Here is a 19,527-nt window from a genome sequence, read left to right as displayed (position 1 = left end):
TTCCTGTTCTCCGACCTCAAGAGAATGCTCGCTGGTGAAAAATTTAGAAGCAATGAAGAGGTAATCGCTGAAACTGAGGCCTATTTTGAGGCAAAGGTACTACAAAAACGGTATCGAAAAGTTGGAAGATCGCTATAATTGCTGTATCGCCTCTGATGGCAATTATGTTGAATAATAAAAACGAATTTTGGCAAAAAAGGTGTGTTTCTATTAAACGATACGAACTTTTCAGCCGAACTGTTATGTAGAAAGTGTGTGCAAAATTTGGAAAAAAATGGTGCAGTAGTTTTTGAATGACGATGGACACGGACTTTCAAAACCTGCTTTCGAGAAAAACGGGTTTAAAGTTTTTTGTCTATAAAATCAATGGAAACAATTTATTACTCAAGGGAGCCCATAGGGTCTAACATTTTCAAAAAATCATATTTCTATTGTAATTTCTTATAATGAAACATTTCAACAATGTTTTGTCTAGTTTTTAAGTCAATCGAAGCAGAAATCTTGGGCCTGTGTGCCGAGCTCTTACTTCTTCTCAGTAGAAGATAAGCAAAAGTAAAGGCCCATAACTTCCAGAGTTTTGTTCCAATAGACTTGAAAATTTCACAGAATATTCTTGAAATGTTTAACTATAAGAATATACAAAAAAAATAAATGATTTTTCAAAAGTGTTAGACCCTACCCGCCTCTTAATTCGATACAATGTAGTGAAAGCCTGAAACTTTGAAACACTCCACGACTCCACCATAACTCTTAACACATTTGGAGAACGGCGAACAGCCAGTGTGTCACTGGATCTATCAGTAAGCTTATAAAATGATCGTAATGAAACGTTAATTGATATCTCGTTTATATCAGGAATCAGAACAAATTGGCTCAAATGGCACGTTCCCCTTGATATTTGGAGATTTGTGCCTAAAACCATAATACGAATTCTTTTGTATGAATGCTATCAACTGTTTTTCAGATACTTGATGGTTAATTGGAACTGCAGGTAGTTATGAAGATTTTACTCTTCAAACCACAACTACAAATAGCCTGCTACAATATACACTATTTAGAGAAATTCGAAAGATTTTTCGGCCTACAAATGATCTTCGACTTCGCCGCGTTGTAATGTTGTGTAGAACTATCGACCAGTAAACTGTTTGAAGTCTTCTTTGTTTGTTACATCATCCAAAATCACATTTATAGAGCAATTTGTTGTTCAGTTTACGCGTTCTTGTTTTCAAACTGGTTTACCCTGTTTTTTACTACCTTGAACGACGCAAATAATGAACGACTTTTAGAATGTAATAATATGAAGCTTTGATTTTTTTAGTCGCATCTCGAATGGAACGGTTCGGTCTTCACTTATTCAGCCTAAGCCTTATCATAATTATTGAAAAAAGTAATAAAATGTTTTCATCTTTGGAATAAATTACGATACGAGCAAAAATATTTCGGACCGACATTCTTTACGTATTCTACGATACTGTCCAATTACTTGCTGGAATGAGGAGTAACTTTCTTGGAATGGAAATAGATGTTGTTTTTTATGTTTTGATTTATGAAATGTAATTTTTCGGATAGCTTGAGCTTGAGCGACCACCCCTGGTTACCACTCCGTTACTGATCGGGATTAGCTGAAATTGTCAGGAAGTTTTTAGATGATCCGACCTGGGACTGATAAATCATCCTTCAATGTACATATTCTGGTAATCCTAAAATTCATTGATCAGTACCGGCGCCGGCCAGGCCCGAACGTAGATCGTCTAAGGAATGGGAAGGGATGTTAGTCCAACACTTGTTGTTACTAGAGGCCGTATATACTATTGCGCAGTCCACAAGTGTCACGGGAAAAGGACATTTGTTAGTAAAAATTTCAGTATTGGTAGTATTCGAGCGCGACTCAGTATGTTCCGGTTTCAAGATGCTCGGATGCACCACTAAACTCACTGACTTCCCGAGTGAACGTTTCAACAATATCCTATATTGAGGTCCCGGGAAGTCTTGATTCACAGCTCTTATTCGAGGAAACTGAAGAAAAATTTGCCATAATATCGCGTAAATAATAAAAACTTATTTATTTAAAAAAATTATATTACAAAATAAACGAGTGAATAGGATTTAGAACAGTTGATTCATTACATTGACATATTCTAAGCAGTTTTTATAAAATCATTTTAAATCACCAAACAAAGGTCAACAACGCGTCCTGATCCTTTATTATTTCCACTTTATTAATTTATTTATTTAATAAAATTCTTAATTGATTATATTGATTGATCTGGGCAGCCGGCTACCGAGAAAAATGTTAATTTATATTAATATCAAGTGTTTTTTTATTATGTATTCAATATACCGATATATTTTATCTCTGTTATTAACTTTGTAATATCAACGGATTTATGCATTAGTTTTTATCATTCAATTTACAATCCTGAAAGACAATCAATAACATGGAAGAAGAAAACACTCCAAATAAAACTTTGCTCCGAAGCTAGACGGAAATTGATAAGTTGAATGAAGAGATAAATTAGTAAAATAGAGTAATCAGAAGTGAAACATTGAAAATATCTAATAACTGAAAGGAAAAAGAAACTCCTGCAATTGTCGCCTTTTACGACATGGAAGCAGGAACCTAGTGGATCTATTCTTGGTTCATTTTTTCCGCTGGACATCTAGGCTGGTACTGTCCGGAGAGAGCTAACAGGTACTATCAATCTCCTTGTGGACCCCAGCCCCTATGAAATGTAATTTTTTGGATAGTCTTCAAAATACTTCTCCGCGAAAATGCTGTTCTCTACCTAAGAAATAATTGCAGCTCTAAATCGTTGATTTGAGCCAACAAAAATAATGGGTTAAAGTATTTTATTCCGTTTTATGTAAGGCTGTTTCGAATCGATTTCGGCTATCAATCGCTCCGAAATTGCACAAAAATGATCATTTTAGATATTTTTATTTCATGTTCACCAAAAGCATTCCATGACAATCCTCTGAAACTGTTCTTTCCGATCCATTGAGCTTTCATAGGCTGTTTCCAAACACTTATACCGACTCCAGTCCATTGCCGGGTGATCATTTTGTTATCTGGCGTGTAATAGTGGATCCAGGTTTTAACAACAGTTATCAGTTGACGCCAAAATTCCTCCCCCACCTGTCAATGAGCATTACATTCGAGAAAATATGTCGCAGTATGGAGAATTTCTGTCCATCGAGAGAGTATTCGCGGCTACTACATAATGCGATTCCATCTTACATAATTTTTCATCAGGATGGGGGCATCCTTGTAAATCGCTAGTAACCTACGAGAATCAGCTGAAACACATGAAACAAAGCAAGGCAGCAACAACTAACATCGATTCCAACAACACTAAAGTCAAATTCAGCGACAGTAGCAGAAATGAACGAAGATGCGAGCGAACCTAGTTAGTTATGACAATAATAAACTGGTAAATCGTTTTCATGACAAGTTTAAAATGAAAATTTTGTGGAAAGATTAAATATGTGTTTATTTTTTATTTCATTTTCTTTGATAATTATCTAATTTTTGGGAAAGCATTGATATTTTGATCAGTTTATATTTTTTACAGTGTCCAATTGGTATCCTACAACTTCCTCCTGGACATCATGCACAAAATACACTCGTCCTTTCTAAAATTCAGTCCTTAGTCGAATCGGTATACCTAACCGTACAGAATCAATGGTTTACAAGTGTGTGTGTTTAATCGTTATCATTCCTAATTGTCTGCTGTTAATTCCAGAAATCTAGTGTCTAGTTAATTTCAGATATCTAGTGTCTCTAGTGTCAAAACAAAAATCATTTCGACATGGAAAGTATGTTTTCGTTCGGATTTCAAAAGAGTTTTTGTCATCACAGCTTGTGTTATTTTTTTTGAGATACGGTCTATATTAAATCTACTTACAATCCGCAAGTCAGAGACACAATTAAACATTTTTTCTCCTACTGAACAGATAAAGTTTGGTCTTTTAAAGGGGCATGGAATTATATTATCTATAACTAGCGGACCCCTGCACACTTCGTAGCGCAATAATATTTGATTGGATGTAGAAAATCAAAACTGCTTATCAATTTTAATGATTATTGAAGAAAAATATCATTATAATACTTTATGATTGTGGCCCAACCTTTTTATATCGCGGACAACAGGAAAAAATATATAAAAAACGATGATTTTCCGAAACGCACAATTTACAATCAGAAAAAAAACTAAATTCACGCTACAGACTCATAACGATTATTGACGGTAACAGAAAAGTGAAACGGATGAGAAAATGACGCTCGATTTTCTGCACTTTATGTTGTACTTTGTGAGCTTGTTTCTGTAACTTGTGTGTTTGTTCCTGTACTTTCTGTGTTCCTGGACTATTTGTACCTGCTAAAGTATTGTCTGTATTTGGTCCTGTAACTTTTGTACTTATATCTGTACCATCTGCACATTCTGTACCATTTTCTGCACTCTCTGCACTTGTGCCAGTACTTCTCGTACTTGCTTCTCTCATTTCTGTACTTGGTTTTGTACATTCTGCACTTTTTCCTGTATCTTCTTTATTTTTCCTGAACATACCTTATGTACTTGTTCCTCTTATTTATGTACCTGTAGCTGTCCTGATGAACTTCTCACAGCTCAAATATTATCTTTGGATGGAAATTATTTCGAAAACTCTAAAGTCAGAATAATCGAACGACCCTCATGATTGTTCTGGATGAATGAAGTAGAATAGTATGTTTCTCGCACAGTGAGAAGTAACAGTTCGGCTGAAAAGTTCGTATCGTTTAATAGAAACACACATTTTTTTTGACAAAATTCGTTTTTATTATTCAACATAATTGCCAACAGAGGCGATACAGCGATTATAGCGATCTTCCTATTTTTCGATACCATTTTTGTAGTACGATTTGTACTTTGCCTTAAAATAGGCCTCAGTTTCAGCGATTACCTCTTCATTGCTTCTAAATTTTTTACCAGTGAGCATTATCTTGAGGTCTGAGAATAGGAAAAAGTTACTGGGGGCCAAATCTGGAGAATACGGTGGATGAGGGAGCAATTCGAAGCCCAATTCGTTCAATTTCAGCATGGTTTTCATCGACTTGTGACACGGTGCATTGTCTTGATGAAACAAAACTTTTTTCTTCTTCAAATGAGGCCGTTTTTTTTAAATTTCGTCCTTCAAACGCTCTAATAACGCTATATAATAGTCACTGTTGATGGTTTTTCCCTTTTCAAGGTAGTCGATGAAAATTATACCATGCGAATCCCAAAATACCAAAACCTTACCGGCCGATTGTTGAGTTTTTCCACTCTTTGGGTTCGGTTCATCGCGTGCAGTCCACTCAGCTGACTGTCGATTGGACTCCGGAGTGAAGTGATGGAGCCATGTTTCGTCCATTGTTATATATCGACGAAAAAAATCGGTTTTATTTCGATATAACAGCTCCAAACACTGCTCAGAATCATCAATTCGTTGTTGTTTTTGATCGATTGTGAGCTCACGCGGCACCCATTTTGCACAAAGCTTTCTCATATCCAAATATTCGTGAATAATATGTCCAACACGTTCCTTTGATATCTTTAGGGTGTCAGCTATCTCGATCAACTTCACTTTACGGTCATTGAAAATCATTTTGTGGATTTTTTTCACGTTTTCATCGGTAACAGCCTCTTTTGGACGTCCACTGCGTTCATCGTCTTCGGTGCTCATATGACCAGTACGAAATTTTGCAAACCACTTACGAATTGTTGCTTCGCCCGGTGCAGAGTCTGGATAACACTCATCAAGCCATTTTTTGGTATCGGCGGCACTTTTTTTCATCAAAAAGTAGTGTTTCATCAACACACGAAATTACTTTTTTCCAATTTTTTCACAATAACTTAAGTAGCTTCACTCAAAATGCAATATCTCACAAACTAATAATCAGACAGCTGTCAAATTTATACACGTATCTTTTGAAGGTTGGTACTAACTGAAAATGGTATGGATTTAATTCTAGTGGCGCCCTCTCATAGAAACGATACGGACTTTTCAGCCGATCTGTTATCATCCTTTATGTTCCGTAAAAATGAATTAACTGACAATTGTTGGTGATGACCCAAACAAAATACAACCAAAATCAGTTTGACAGTTTATGAGCAAGAGAGTGAATCGTTCGAATAGGTAAAATATGTCGATGAGTTCCCAATTCTCGGTTCCATCGATGTAATATGATAACAGGAGGCAAACGGGATGATTCGACTACATTGGACGAAACTGTTCATAGTTACTCAAATATACATATAATTTGAAATTTCGAAATACTCAGGGTTGATATAATTCGAATAGCGTTAGGGGCAAATGAAGACGTTTGGACTCAAATAAATAACAGAACTTGCAATTTGAAGCAATTGACGAAATTTGGAGGTCGTTTTGAGAAAAATTTACACAAAATCCCGTCCAAAAATCCTTCAATGGTATAGCACGGGAAATGCTTATGAAAAATTTAAGCAGAAAAAAACAGAAAACATCCTTCTAATTCGAATAGAATCGTTCCAAAAAGTAGAGAGCCGAACAATTTTGGTGTTTGAGTTAACGGTGTTAATTAAAAGTGGCAGCACACCTCAATCCTGTTGTCTCTGAATAAAATTTCATGGCATTGTGACAGCAATAGTTATATCTATCGTGAAGAGAGGATTCTCATCTCTGGAGTTTCAGGAAGAACGAATCATAAAAAAAACATTAATCACTTTCTTTTCTTATAGTCGTTCTATAATTTGACTTGACGGCATTGAACCCAAATTAATATATCGGAAAATGGAAACCTGTATGCTGTTCATTTGGCGCCCTTACTTAATTGAACATGTAATTCAAAACAAAGAAATGAAAGAAACACGTGAATCAAGTAGGCTCAGTGAAATTTTTGCACAAATCAGCTCGGTTGGCGCCAAACGATTTTAATAATAGTCTACACTCTTAGAAAAAATGAAATTTACACTTGACGTAAATTCAAGCATGTCGTAATTTCTTCGGCGATGACACAATATTCTTAGTGTGTAGTATTCATATTTTGCTCTACAGTCAGCTAGCATATCACAACTCCATACACGCCAAACAATCATCGGAGATCTAGCATGCATTGAGCGGAAAATTTCCAATTCCAAATGAACCAATTTTTTAGTTATAGCCTAAAACCTCCGCATAAACTTCACCTTTCAAGCAAAAAAAATTATTTGTAGATCGATCCACGCATACCACACAGAAAGAGAAGATGAAACTTACACGACATGTAAACCGATAGAACTATGAAATAGACATCAGTTGAAACAAAAATCTGATTTAAAACCATGATTAATGTAAAATTACATTAAAATTTATTTAGTTTTTCATTGAACAAGACTGTATATTTACAAACCGCTTCGTTTTGTAATGTAAATTTCCATTCAATTGCCTGCTCAAAATATGTGCATGAAAATAAATATAAAATCCCAAAATATTTTTATCTGTGCAGAGAACATTAGCAACACACACTTTTGCCGCTATTATTTTATATATATATATATATATATATATATATATATATATATATATATATATATATATATATATATATATATATATATATATATATATATATAGAGAGAGAGAGAGAGAGAGAGAGAGAGAGAGAGAGAGAAAGAGATTTTTATCTTCACAAAAAGAAATTTACAGTTTACAGGTGACATAATTCTACAAACGATGCAATTTATAACTACTTAACTTGTCCAATGACGCAATATCAAATTCGTACAGAATTTTACAAGCTCCGAGTGTAGTGTGCGCTCGGCTACTAAGTGTCGATGTATGGATTCATGTGTATCAATTATTTATCAAGCAAATATGAGCATCTGCGGCCCAATCCAAAAATGGCGTGCTTTGTGATCTAATGTTTCTCGGTTCAAGTCGCGATGTTTCTTTCGATCGTTTGTTTTTTTATCCCAATTTGATTTCAATCCATGTAATTTTCAAATCACACAATTTTCCATGATCTTGAATATAAATTCGTGTGAAATACGACGCTCCATTTATGTGCATCTTTTTTTTTGTTTCGATTATAGAGGTTTTAACCTTAAAGTCATTCACCTCTTCGGGCCAGAAAAACTTTCTGACCCTAAGTGCGGGGTTAAGAATCGAACCCAGGAGGGCTGCGAGAAAGGTATCGACTTACCCATCACACTATGCCCGTCCCCTATGTGCATCTTATGACATGTAAAATCACAAGATTTTTTCGGACTGTGTTGATTCACAATAAAATTAGAACGAATAATAAAATGGAAAAGGAAATGAGAATCATTTGAAAAAAATTTAAATAATTCCAAATACATAACACATCTGAAACAGCATTGGAAAGCATCAGTTACGGATCACCACATAAAATAGAGTTGATAAGGAATCCAGCCGATTTGAGCTCTCCACACTGCGTCACTTTTCTCGACTGACGAAGAATGAAGTTCAGAAATATGCAAAGATTTTCCAAATTTGTGCTAACCAAAAATGCAGTTACGAGTCGACAGCAGGATTTTTCCGGTTCAAACCAGAGTCAACTACACGTTTGGTCGTGGCGATTTGTTTGAACTCGAGAATGAAACTTTTCTGGTACAGACAGAGAATTCAGTTTTGAGCACACACAAAACGTTGTACGACTGAGCCTATGATAATAAACCAAGCAAATGAACAAATATAGTCGGAATACTGTAACCAAACAAAAACTCCTAGTTCACGATGTCGAGTGTAAATACAAAGCTTACTGAATGAATTTCTCTATTTGCTCTGGATTCATCTAGATTCATGTCACCGTGAGTACCACGTGAAAGTCACGCTTTTAGGTCCCACACAACATTGTAACGGCCACATGCGACCATCCCACCAATCAGGCGACCATCACCAGTGTGTTCGATATCACGTTCCTTTCAGTGCGATGCACATATCGACCAATCTTCTGAAGATTTCGTGGAACACTTTGTGCGACTTCTCGACCACAATTTCGACAGAACGTGACTACGTAGTTTCGTATGCGAAGGGAGGCAGTTGCGGTGAAACGAAGGGTTCCGCTTGTGGGGAGGCAAATTATTCAGTTGCCGTGACAAGGTGATTAATTTTAATTAATAGCAATCCGTGCTGCCACCACAATCGCAATCTAGTAGTGTCGAGAGTGCTGCAGCGGTGAAGCTGGCGAAGCGATCCCAGTAGACTTGGCGGTGACCGCTACCAGATGCCAAAACCCGATCCGGCCGGCTTCGACTACTTCGCCCGAATGGTTGCTGTGTTACCACGGTAGTCAAAGTAGGCTTACTCCGAGCCATTGCAATCCAAGACGATCGGATTAGGGGGAAACCGTGTAATTTATGTAACTGCATCAGGCGATATCTTTTTATTGCTTCTTCTATCGCTCATGACTTTTGCTGGTTGGAAACGACCTAACAAGAAATTTTCTTTTAATTCAATTTTTTTACAATGATATCCAACGTGACGTCCTCTCGCAACCAACGGTAGCCGTACCTGTTCCCGGTGGTTCAACCCAGTTCGGCCAGGCCCTTTCTTCCCTAATGTCCATTTTTGTCAGGATGAACAAGAAACGGAAGGTTGGAGGGGGAAGCCGAGGTAGGTGAAGAGAATGCAAGCATGGATGCGAAGCCGGTACGAAGCCGGCTTAAAACGTACAAGATCAATTTATGAATGATCGTGTATGTATTTGAACACGGCACACCGGATCGACTAGTAACAAAGGATAGAGACGGAGTAACGAGAGCGCGAGTTTTCGGTCTGGCCTGAGAGATTCAACTGCCGAATGAAGAAAGGAAAAGAAAATGAGTAAAACACGAACAGGCGACACCCGAAGCTCAACGATGCGCGAAGCTATGCTATATAATGAGGTGTGATAGAAATGATTAAGACAGTTTTCATTTTGCCTGTGCATCGGAAACATCTTGCGTTTAAAAAGTTATTGCCATTTCGCTTGTTCAATATCATAGCCAAAGTGAATTTTGAAGTTCAACAGTGCACTCCAGCGTTTTTTTTTTAATGATTGTTGAAAGTTCTCGAAAAGTCTAATAATCAGCAAACGGTAAAAAAGTGATAAAACCAAAAGCTTACCGCTAACAATACGAAGGAAATCGTTTGACGTCAGCAATACTTGATCGCCACTCTCATACGATCCAATTAATGTCAGTCAGAGGCAGAACGGAAAGTTTATCATCAAAAGAATTTCTACTTATAATTATCAAGCCTCTGTGTTTGTATACAATCGGATTTTAATGAATCCAATCAAACGCATCCCTTGCTGCTAAGTTTGCGGTGTTCTACGGTCACTCCGTACTAGAGGTCAAAATTGCGCCGATAAGCCTACCGAGCAGTCGCATAAAAGAATCTCAGACCGCCACCAGTGGTGCAAAGGAGTCCAGTATTACTCACGTATACTCCATACTCGGCCTTATGTTGAGCTACAGCCAAAAAGTGAATCTATCAGAATTAATGCTGCTGAATGAACTCATAGAACATCTTATAAACTCTAATATTACATAACGTCAACTTCAAGTGATAAATCATAAAGTCCATTGATCGGTTTATCGAAAGTGGACGGATTATCATTGAAGCACCAATTTAGTGTGAAGCTACTGAAAGGGAAGTTGATCAAATCTCGAACCAATAGGAAGTGTTTGTATATGAAAAGAGCCAATCATTGTTGACCGTTTGATTGATTGATCCGTGCAAAGCGTTTCGATTATTGCTGGTGTTGAGAACTGAACCCTTGACAGATTTTCAAGTCATAATGTACATCCGAATCGGTAAGTGTAACTCAGTAGGATTCTCATATAAAATAACCGTCATTCTGTATAGAAGTGTACACGGAGATAGTTCGACAGTTCGATCAGGATTTGCATTCATTTTAAAATAACAACTTATACTTTCTATTGAGTGATTCGCGTACTCTTTGATCAGCTGATGCATCGATTTGGTTTCCAACCGAAATGAATATAATTTATGCACAAATTTAATGACTATGCACAAGACCTCGTCAACATGGCGGCGGTTTTTGTTGAAGAAAGAATTCAAAACCTTTTGAATTGTTCATAAGTTCAGATTCCAATTTCAATGTGAGCTAGATTCATTCATGGGTTTCTTCACGAAGGCACATGTTGAAACCTGCACACACATACCTAGACATAAACTAGATAAATAAAGAGCGCCAGAACTACTCGAGCGGAAGCGCAGAGAGAGATAGTGCAAAGAGAGACAAAAAAATGACTGATGCAATTCGAAAAGAAAATTTCACAGTTCTGAGAAGTTTAATTCAACAAAACCCGAAAAATGATCAATGACACGTACGCTACAAATGGTTTCCTTTTCTATCCTTCCAGGAATGATGAATCTCAAAATCCTCTATCTGTTGGTGGTGCTGGCGGTGTTAGCGCCACTGATCAAAGGTCGAGCAGTGGATCTTGATCAGGATAACTCACTCTCAGCGTCTTCCGGGTCGCGGTCAACCAAGCCTAATTTTGTGAAAATCACCTCTCAACCTCCAGCACAATTAACCCAGGTCAGAGGCGCCACCATTGAGCTCGAATGTGAAGTGATGGGCTCACCGACTCCATATGTCCAATGGGTCCACGGTAGTGGTCAGACGGCAGATGTAAGTCACATTTGAATCTAAACAATTAGTTCGGATGGAAAATTTAATTATGATTTTATTTTATTCCAATTTTCTAGTGGGATGACGTGACCATGAATATCATCAGTGAAAGCAGTCCTACGACCATGGCACGTGTGGTATCGCGGCTAGTGTTGGACCACTCGTCACGGGCCGCTGAAAGTACATACACTTGCATTGGTCGATCCGGAGGTCAAATAGCTGTTGCATCAACCACGGTCTACCACGTTGATGCGCCGCGTTCTAATTTTACCGACATACTGAGGTCGGGTCATCATATGTTCATGCATCTGAAGCCGGCACGAGTCACACTCCACTATCGAGCACTTTTCGAGTACATGGGATCAACAGTTATTCTGCCATGTAAAGCTGTCGGACGTCCCGTACCCGAGATCACCTGGAAAAATGAAGAAGGCAATGTCGTCAGCAGCATGCAGGACCCACGGTTCCGGACTCTACCAACAGGGGAGTTGATCATCAATGATCTACGATGGGCCGATATGGGATCGTACACTTGCGTTGCTAAAAATGCCATCTCCAAAGATGAAGCAGAAACCTTTCTGTATCCAATCCGACCAAACTAACTTCCACAGAAACGAGATACGACACGGGCTACATAACCATATGGAATCATGAACAAAGGATCGGCAAATGCAGATCCACGGATAGTTACTATTTTCAACAGTCAGTAATGAATACTTATGCCATTTACTTAACTTATTAATCAGCACGTAGTAACAAAATCCATAAAAAGTAATTTATTTTAAAAAGTATTTCAACATTTTAACAAATAAGTTTTTTGTCTTGAATATTAGCAGATAAGTTTTCTAAAATATACCAACGTACAGAATTGTAGAATCTTGTCACTACATTGTTAAATATAGAACGAATTCAAAGATATGAATTCAAGATTGTCTGTAAAACGTTCCGGAGTGATTCCGAAACTATTTGTCAAAGCACAAGATGCTTAGAAAGAATAGGTAAAATAAAATGTTTTGAAGAATAAAAAAATGAATGCCATTATTAGTCTATCACCAACCCTAATAGACATTATTCTGCCAAAACAATTAGGTGCGCTGTTGAAAATAAATGAAAAAAATAATCATAAAAAGAGACGTTTGCGTTTTCTTGATTTTTCATTTTTTTTATTGGTATTATAATAATAATTTATAATTTTAGTGTTTATATTACATCATTACAATTTCAATTACATTTAACCTCTTCTTGTGTACGATTTTGTACAACTAATAGTTATACAGAAAGAAAAAATTGAAGACAGTGTATAGAAAAGATACATTCGTGTTTTTTAATCGGTCTTGAATTGAATTAGTCTTTCCATTCGTGAAAAATTGATGGTTTGCCGTACTGATAACGTAAGCAAATTTTCATTCACATTGAAATACTTCATTGATGACATGTTACCATTTCTGGAATTTCTCCTATGTGTGAACTTCATTCGATTTTTTAATTTTCTAAAATTGTTCTTTATTAATATACTTATATACTTGCATGTATTTCGTACGTCGCTTATAATTTGTTCGAAAAACTAGGAATAGGCAATGTCAGAGACATAACCGTGTGATAGACGTCATTCGAGTTAAATAAAAATTCTGTGACTAAACAAAATTATAAAAATAAATGAATGTCGAATAATTCTAAAGATTATTGTTTGTTAATAATCTGATAATTCTGGTCAGATTTAACCAATGTTGTTTTGAAAAATCCAACCTTTGTTTGGAACAGCAATATAATTTTGTTTGAATCTGCGATATCTCTGTTCAAAACCAACTAAGACCTTTTGACATAAGTATACTCAGTGGAAGAGAATATCGTTAAAATTTCATCCATTTGTGAAGAGTTGATTTGTTGTATTTCCCCGGAGATTACCACAGTTCAGTTCAATTTCCTCGAATGCAAAGTAGTCGAATATTGGTTTTATTTGCACTTGTTGGGTATAAAATTTGTAATGCAAATGCTGCACTAAACTGATTATTTTGTTTTGAATTTGCATGTTTCAGTAGATGAAAATATGCTGAAACTCTTTGGGATATATGCTGGATATGTTAGTGAGCAGTAGTTGTAACACCCTTTGTAGTCGAACGTAGACTGATGCTAGCTGACTGATCCTTTTGTTTAATAAACCAATAAAATAAATTGAATAATTAAAAAATTATCAAGAAATGGAATCATTTTTATTATTTTATTCGATGCGTAAAACTTGCACAACGAAATCCAGGTTAGTACAGTAAAGAATGACGTAGTCCTACGTCATTATCTAAAAGATGAGAATCTTGGTCTTTGATGACAGTTACTGTTTTTTTCGAGAATTCGGCGTGATTTTTTTTTAATTTTTTTAAATCATTATTTCTGTGGATCAGGAATAAATTATCAGTATCAAATGTGGTTATTGTCACTTGCTTTGAAAAAAGCCTACAAAAGAAAGCAAGATTTTTCAATTTTACGCATATTTAGTATCTAGCATCATCCGAGTTTTCGAATGAAACTGATGTTCCATATGTTAGTAATTTAGGACCTTTATTGTTCTTCAACGACGTGGCTTTGATTTTGAGAGCTGGAAGTATATTAGTTTACGAAGATGATTCAAAATTATTTCCAGTTGATTGTAGTGAAAACGAGCTTACATCGTTCGTAGATTGCTGCAGGATGAATAAACTCATCATTGATGTAGACAACTACCAAGATATCACATTCCAATTATTTATGCCATACTCGACTATAACATCAAGCATGTGTCAAGTCAATCGATTGTGTTTCATCAAATTTGAAAAATATTTTAATGATACGCATTTTCTGAAGGCTTTATATTGCTCACTCGTTCATCCAATTCTCGAAAAAGCATCAGTAGCCTGGTGTCCGCATCAAGTATAGTGTAACCTTAGAATTGAAAGAGTACAGAAAAGTTTCGTTCGCATGGCATTAGGTAATTTATCACGGAGAGATCCAGAAAATGTTTCATCATATTTGGTCAGATGACCAAGAATGACCGTTACAGCGAAGAAGAAAAACTCCACAGGCATTGATCAACGGGGAGATTGATACTCCTAAACTTCGTTAACTTTTCGAGTGCCGAATTTGCGTAACACAACCCTGCTTCAACACAGATTTCATAGGACTGTATTCGGATTCAACGAGCCAATTACTGCATACATAAAAACATTTCCGTCGCTATACTGAAATAATCAAGAATTATTGTAGATTATAATTCGACGACTATTAGTTTGTGATAATTTATTCGTACAAATTTATAAAATGTATTGTCATTCTCAAATAATTGTTGGCGTTGTTTTCAAATGAATGGGTTTTACGTCTATATGAGAATGGCATTAAAATGTTCCAAATGAGATGGACTTTTTTCGACTCTGTTCATTTAAACCAGGGGTTCCCAAACTATTTTGGGTCATGGACCCCTTTACTAAAATTAACTTAGGCCTCAGACCCCCATCAAAAAATTCCTTCAAAAATTCAATTTCTTGTTTTTTTATATTGATGTAAAATACTTACCAATTTCTGCGGATGGTCAAATAAACACAACTTTTTAGCGAAAATATTTCAAATAAAAACTTATATCAAACAATAGGGGGTCGATTTCTAGACCTCGTCGAACCCCATAGTCAGTTTTCGTTTACGTCGACCACCGCCAAAAGAATATTGACCTCAAGGGGTCTATATCGACCATTTCGGGAACCCCTAAGTCAGACATTGGTTCATAATTAAATGAATTTTAGTCATGACACCGGCAATGGATTTTTATCCGTGTACCTAAACGACGTCAGTCTCTTTAAAAAATGTTCGAAGCTATCACTTGCGGACGATTTCAAGCCGCTTATGGGCTGAGGACAGTACTTCTACGACGAAAGTTTTTTAATATATTTCCGTTATAAATCAAATTGTTTTTGAAATGGTGATGAATATCTAAAAATCTACCAGATGTCCGATATTAATTCGAGAATATTCGACAAAATTTTCAGGATGATTAATTGAGTTTACCGCTGTTGTTGTATTTTTTTCGAACTGGAGAAATGTTAATATTGTTTAGATACGATTGGTACATAAAAACATGTAGGAGGGGAGAGGAAAGAAATTAAATCGATTCAACGAGGTTTCTAAACACACCGACGCAAAGGGAGTCACGTGGTCGATTCAAAATCTGTACGCGGCCCACTGTCCTCAGACTTCAACATCATATCCCATCGAAAACAACCAAATCTTCGCAAAACAGACATGCTTTTGAAAAGAAATAGTGCATGTCTGAAGTCAAATCGTATATCATAGGATAGTTAGCCATCTGGGTCTCGGTTGAAAAATAAGTTTCGTAGAGATTACAACACTAAACTCCCAAAATAGCTGATAAAATATTATTTAAAGTTTAAGATGCACCAATAAAACTACAGTTATAATTGTAGCGTCATTGTTCGTTTATACGTCATATTCTACAATGACTGGCGATTTTTCGTGAAATGTGTTATCGTCTACTAGTACCATGAAGATGACTAATTGTAATTAGTTTATAGAATATTTTGCCAATATTGCGCAACGCTTCTTCCTGGTAACAAGAAGCACAGAATGCTTTCATGAAAGTTGAGCATAAATATCGTATGTCTACTACGGCCACGACAATGAAATCTTTCTGCATTCGCGAGTAGTCACCTTTTTAAAAGTATTGCAAACAGGATGAAACTATTGCAACAAATTTAGGGCTTGAAATTAGTACGATTCTATATTGTCTAATTTGAAAATGTAGTAAAACACATCCATGTGGCACCTGCGTAAACATGTGTGCTACCTATTGCATATCTTATGGCGTTTATAATACAACACCGAAATTCAAGCTTTAGATTACATTCAAATGAACTACTCTAATCGGGTTTCCTTATATTTTAGTTGAGCACTCAAAATTAACCTACATCCATCATAATATGCATCGGAATGTTTAGAAGAACTGAAAGAAGAGAATGTTACAAATTGGAATAACTTCATCACTGTCATCATCGAACGAGTACATTACAATTGAAAATAATCGCTATCAAATCGTCTAGAAATAGTGATCGCATATATATATATATATATATATATATATATATATATATATATATATATATATATATATATATATATATATATATATATATATATATATATATATATATATATATATATATATATATATATATATATATATATATATATATATATATATATATATATATATATATATATATATATATATATATATATATATATATATATATATATATATATATATATATATATATATATATATATATATATATATATATATATATATATATATATATATATATATATATATATATATATATATATATATATATATATATATATATATATATATATATATATATATATATATATATATATATATATATATATATATATATATATATATATATATATATATATATATATATATAGCTCAGAAGTAATAGAGATGCCGATCACACAGATTTATCTGTGTGATCGGCATCCAGCACTGAATTATTCATATAAATGTTCGAAACAAAGAAAAATTCAATTGATTCCAAGACGCGACTATGAACTTATTTCATTCCGAAATATTCTAATTTCATCTAATCCCGTATAATTAATTATGAATATGCATAAACACGCCCATTCATCAAATTCCTGACCCTTCTAAATATGTTTAAGAGAAATTGAAATTAAATATAGTTTATATCTGTCGTCAATGTGAATTATATTCACATGCATCTCAAATTAACGACTGATCAATTGAACTCAAATTTATGTAAATCGATCCAGCATATCTGAGAAAAGTGGGAGAGCATCATTTTACGATATCTAACCAGGAGCGGAAAACGAAAATCAGCCGATGTCGGCTCGTTCAACCGTCAAGTGAAAGCCGTTTGGGATAGTTCTGATTCTTTTTGTCTTTGTTTGTGTCGCCTTCCTTAATGACGGTATATAGTTTCAAACACTTTTTATCGTGTAAATCCGACAGAGAAATTCGAATCCGAAAAACAGGAGACGAATAGAGCGTAATGGATAAGTCAATGCTTTTCACGCAGCCCACCTGGTTTCGATATCCAACCTCATTTTCCTGGTCCGAAGAGGTGGATGACCTTAGACTTAAAACTTCTATAGTCTGACCAAAGATAGAAAAAGAATCCGAAACACATGAATTTAAGTTCGTGAAAATTGTGAATCTATTCAATGTGAATTCTATTATGGAATTTTTGACCTCTACTTCCGCGCATGCAGAATTTGTAAAACTAGTATTGAAATTACCTTGTCTTTACACCTACTTTTATAAAAGCACTTTTGAAACTGAAGTCTTTTCACTCATCATCCTAGAATTCCGGAAACTGAATCCGAATGAGATTTAATTTTTTTAAATCATTGTAAGATATTTCGTTTGTGAAAGTTTTTTTTTGCAATTTTGAAGAATCAAAAATTTTTAAAATCAGAAATTTTCTGATGATCAATCAGACCTTCTATTTGAATCTCGTTGAAACCGGTCCAGCCATCTCCAACAAATTTAAGTGCAGATTTCTACTAGGCGTTTACGAACGCTTACAGGGTGGGCTGAATAAGACCTACTAATGTTAAACATGGATAGCTTTGATAATAATCAATTATTTTGATTTATTTTTGTACACATCCATTATGTTCATTTTCTGTTTCTACCAAATCTCTCTGGACAGCTGAACGACGCACAAAGAAAAGAGATAAGTAAACCTATTCATCAAAAATCGTCTTCTCTGGAAGTGAAAACCATGATTGTGTTTTGGAGAACAGGCAGTATTAAATATTGGATAGGGGAAAGTTACGGCTTCGAATCCCGTCTCTGTGTATACTTTTTCATAGTTTTTCCTTTCAAAGTTGAATTTGTTTTTATCGTTAGATACTAATAAAAACCTAAACCAAGCTCAAGACGGTTCTATGTCTTAACAACACTAAAACAAATTGTTGTATTATATTATATGATGCTTTTTTCGATGCGTAAAAATATTTCAAAGGGTGTAATGATATCGAAAATATGTTCAAAACTGGCCTAGACTTGAGCGCTCAAAACCTGACCTCATTTTGGGTTTCTTTCCGTATTTTAAATTTGCACTTCTTTATGAAAAATCAAGACGTAGTCATTCGTCAATAGTGAAGTTTACAATAAGGAATGAAATCATTGAAAATTATGCACATTATTTTGAGAGAACATTTGTGATGACATTAATGTAGACTATTAGACACGTTAATAAGAAACGCAGATGAATTGAATGGCTCATCACATTAATTGTGGAAGAACCCGTAGAGGCTAGAAAATCTAAAAATTCGACTTACATTTTAACTTGTATATAGCAATTTTTTTTTGTATTCAAAATTATCTGCTAGTAGCATGTAGCACCGTGCAAAACTTGTGTGTTGCTAGATGTTAACTTACCTTACACACAATTGATTAATAGAAATAAAATATAAATAAAATAATTTGAAGGAAAATTAATGCTGTTGAGCAGGATTCGAATTTTTGACACAACTTCAATTATCCCCACTAACACTTTCTTCTCGAATCTTTCGTTCTTCGCTATGGCCCAAATGTTGCATACCGGACACCATTTTGCCTGTTGAAAGCGAAATTTTCTCTGATGTGGACAGTAATGAGTGTTGGTCGCTTGAGATAGTGCTGTTATCTGCATACTTATAAACGCACATGTCTTTAAATCATATTTATCTCAGCACTCGCTGCTGGTTATTATGCCGTATGTAGGCCTAATAATTTCAGTAATTATTGAGATATTTTTAATTTAACCCATGGAAATTACATGTGATTTATCATTACGATTGCTTGTTAACTTAGA

General features: G+C 35.2%; 1 protein-coding gene across 2 annotated transcripts in view; it reads left to right on the top strand.

Annotated features, from left to right (window-relative positions):
* LOC131429736 (neural/ectodermal development factor IMP-L2) overlaps window positions 1–12,670 on the top strand; it is an 89,924-nt gene extending 77,254 nt beyond the window's left edge. Inside the window, exons 1-3 of one of the 2 annotated variants that reach the window (XM_058594061.1) lie at window positions 9,900–10,796; window positions 11,370–11,641; window positions 11,719–12,670. In XM_058594061.1, coding sequence (XP_058450044.1) covers window positions 10,781–10,796; window positions 11,370–11,641; window positions 11,719–12,243 — 813 coding nt within the window. In that variant the 5' untranslated portion in view covers window positions 9,900–10,780 and the 3' untranslated portion in view covers window positions 12,244–12,670. Of the gene's footprint in view, window positions 1–9,899; window positions 10,797–11,369; window positions 11,642–11,718 lie in introns of those variants that run through there. The other variant, XM_058594062.1, reaches the window with a different exon arrangement.
* The last annotated feature ends 6,857 nt before the right edge of the window (window positions 12,671–19,527 follow it).

Source organism: Malaya genurostris, chromosome 2, assembly GCF_030247185.1.
Source record: "Malaya genurostris strain Urasoe2022 chromosome 2, Malgen_1.1, whole genome shotgun sequence".
Classification (NCBI taxonomy): domain Eukaryota; kingdom Metazoa; phylum Arthropoda; class Insecta; order Diptera; family Culicidae; genus Malaya; species Malaya genurostris.
The sequence above is the reverse complement of the archived record's forward strand: the minus strand, read 5'-3'. Positions and strand labels throughout refer to the sequence as shown.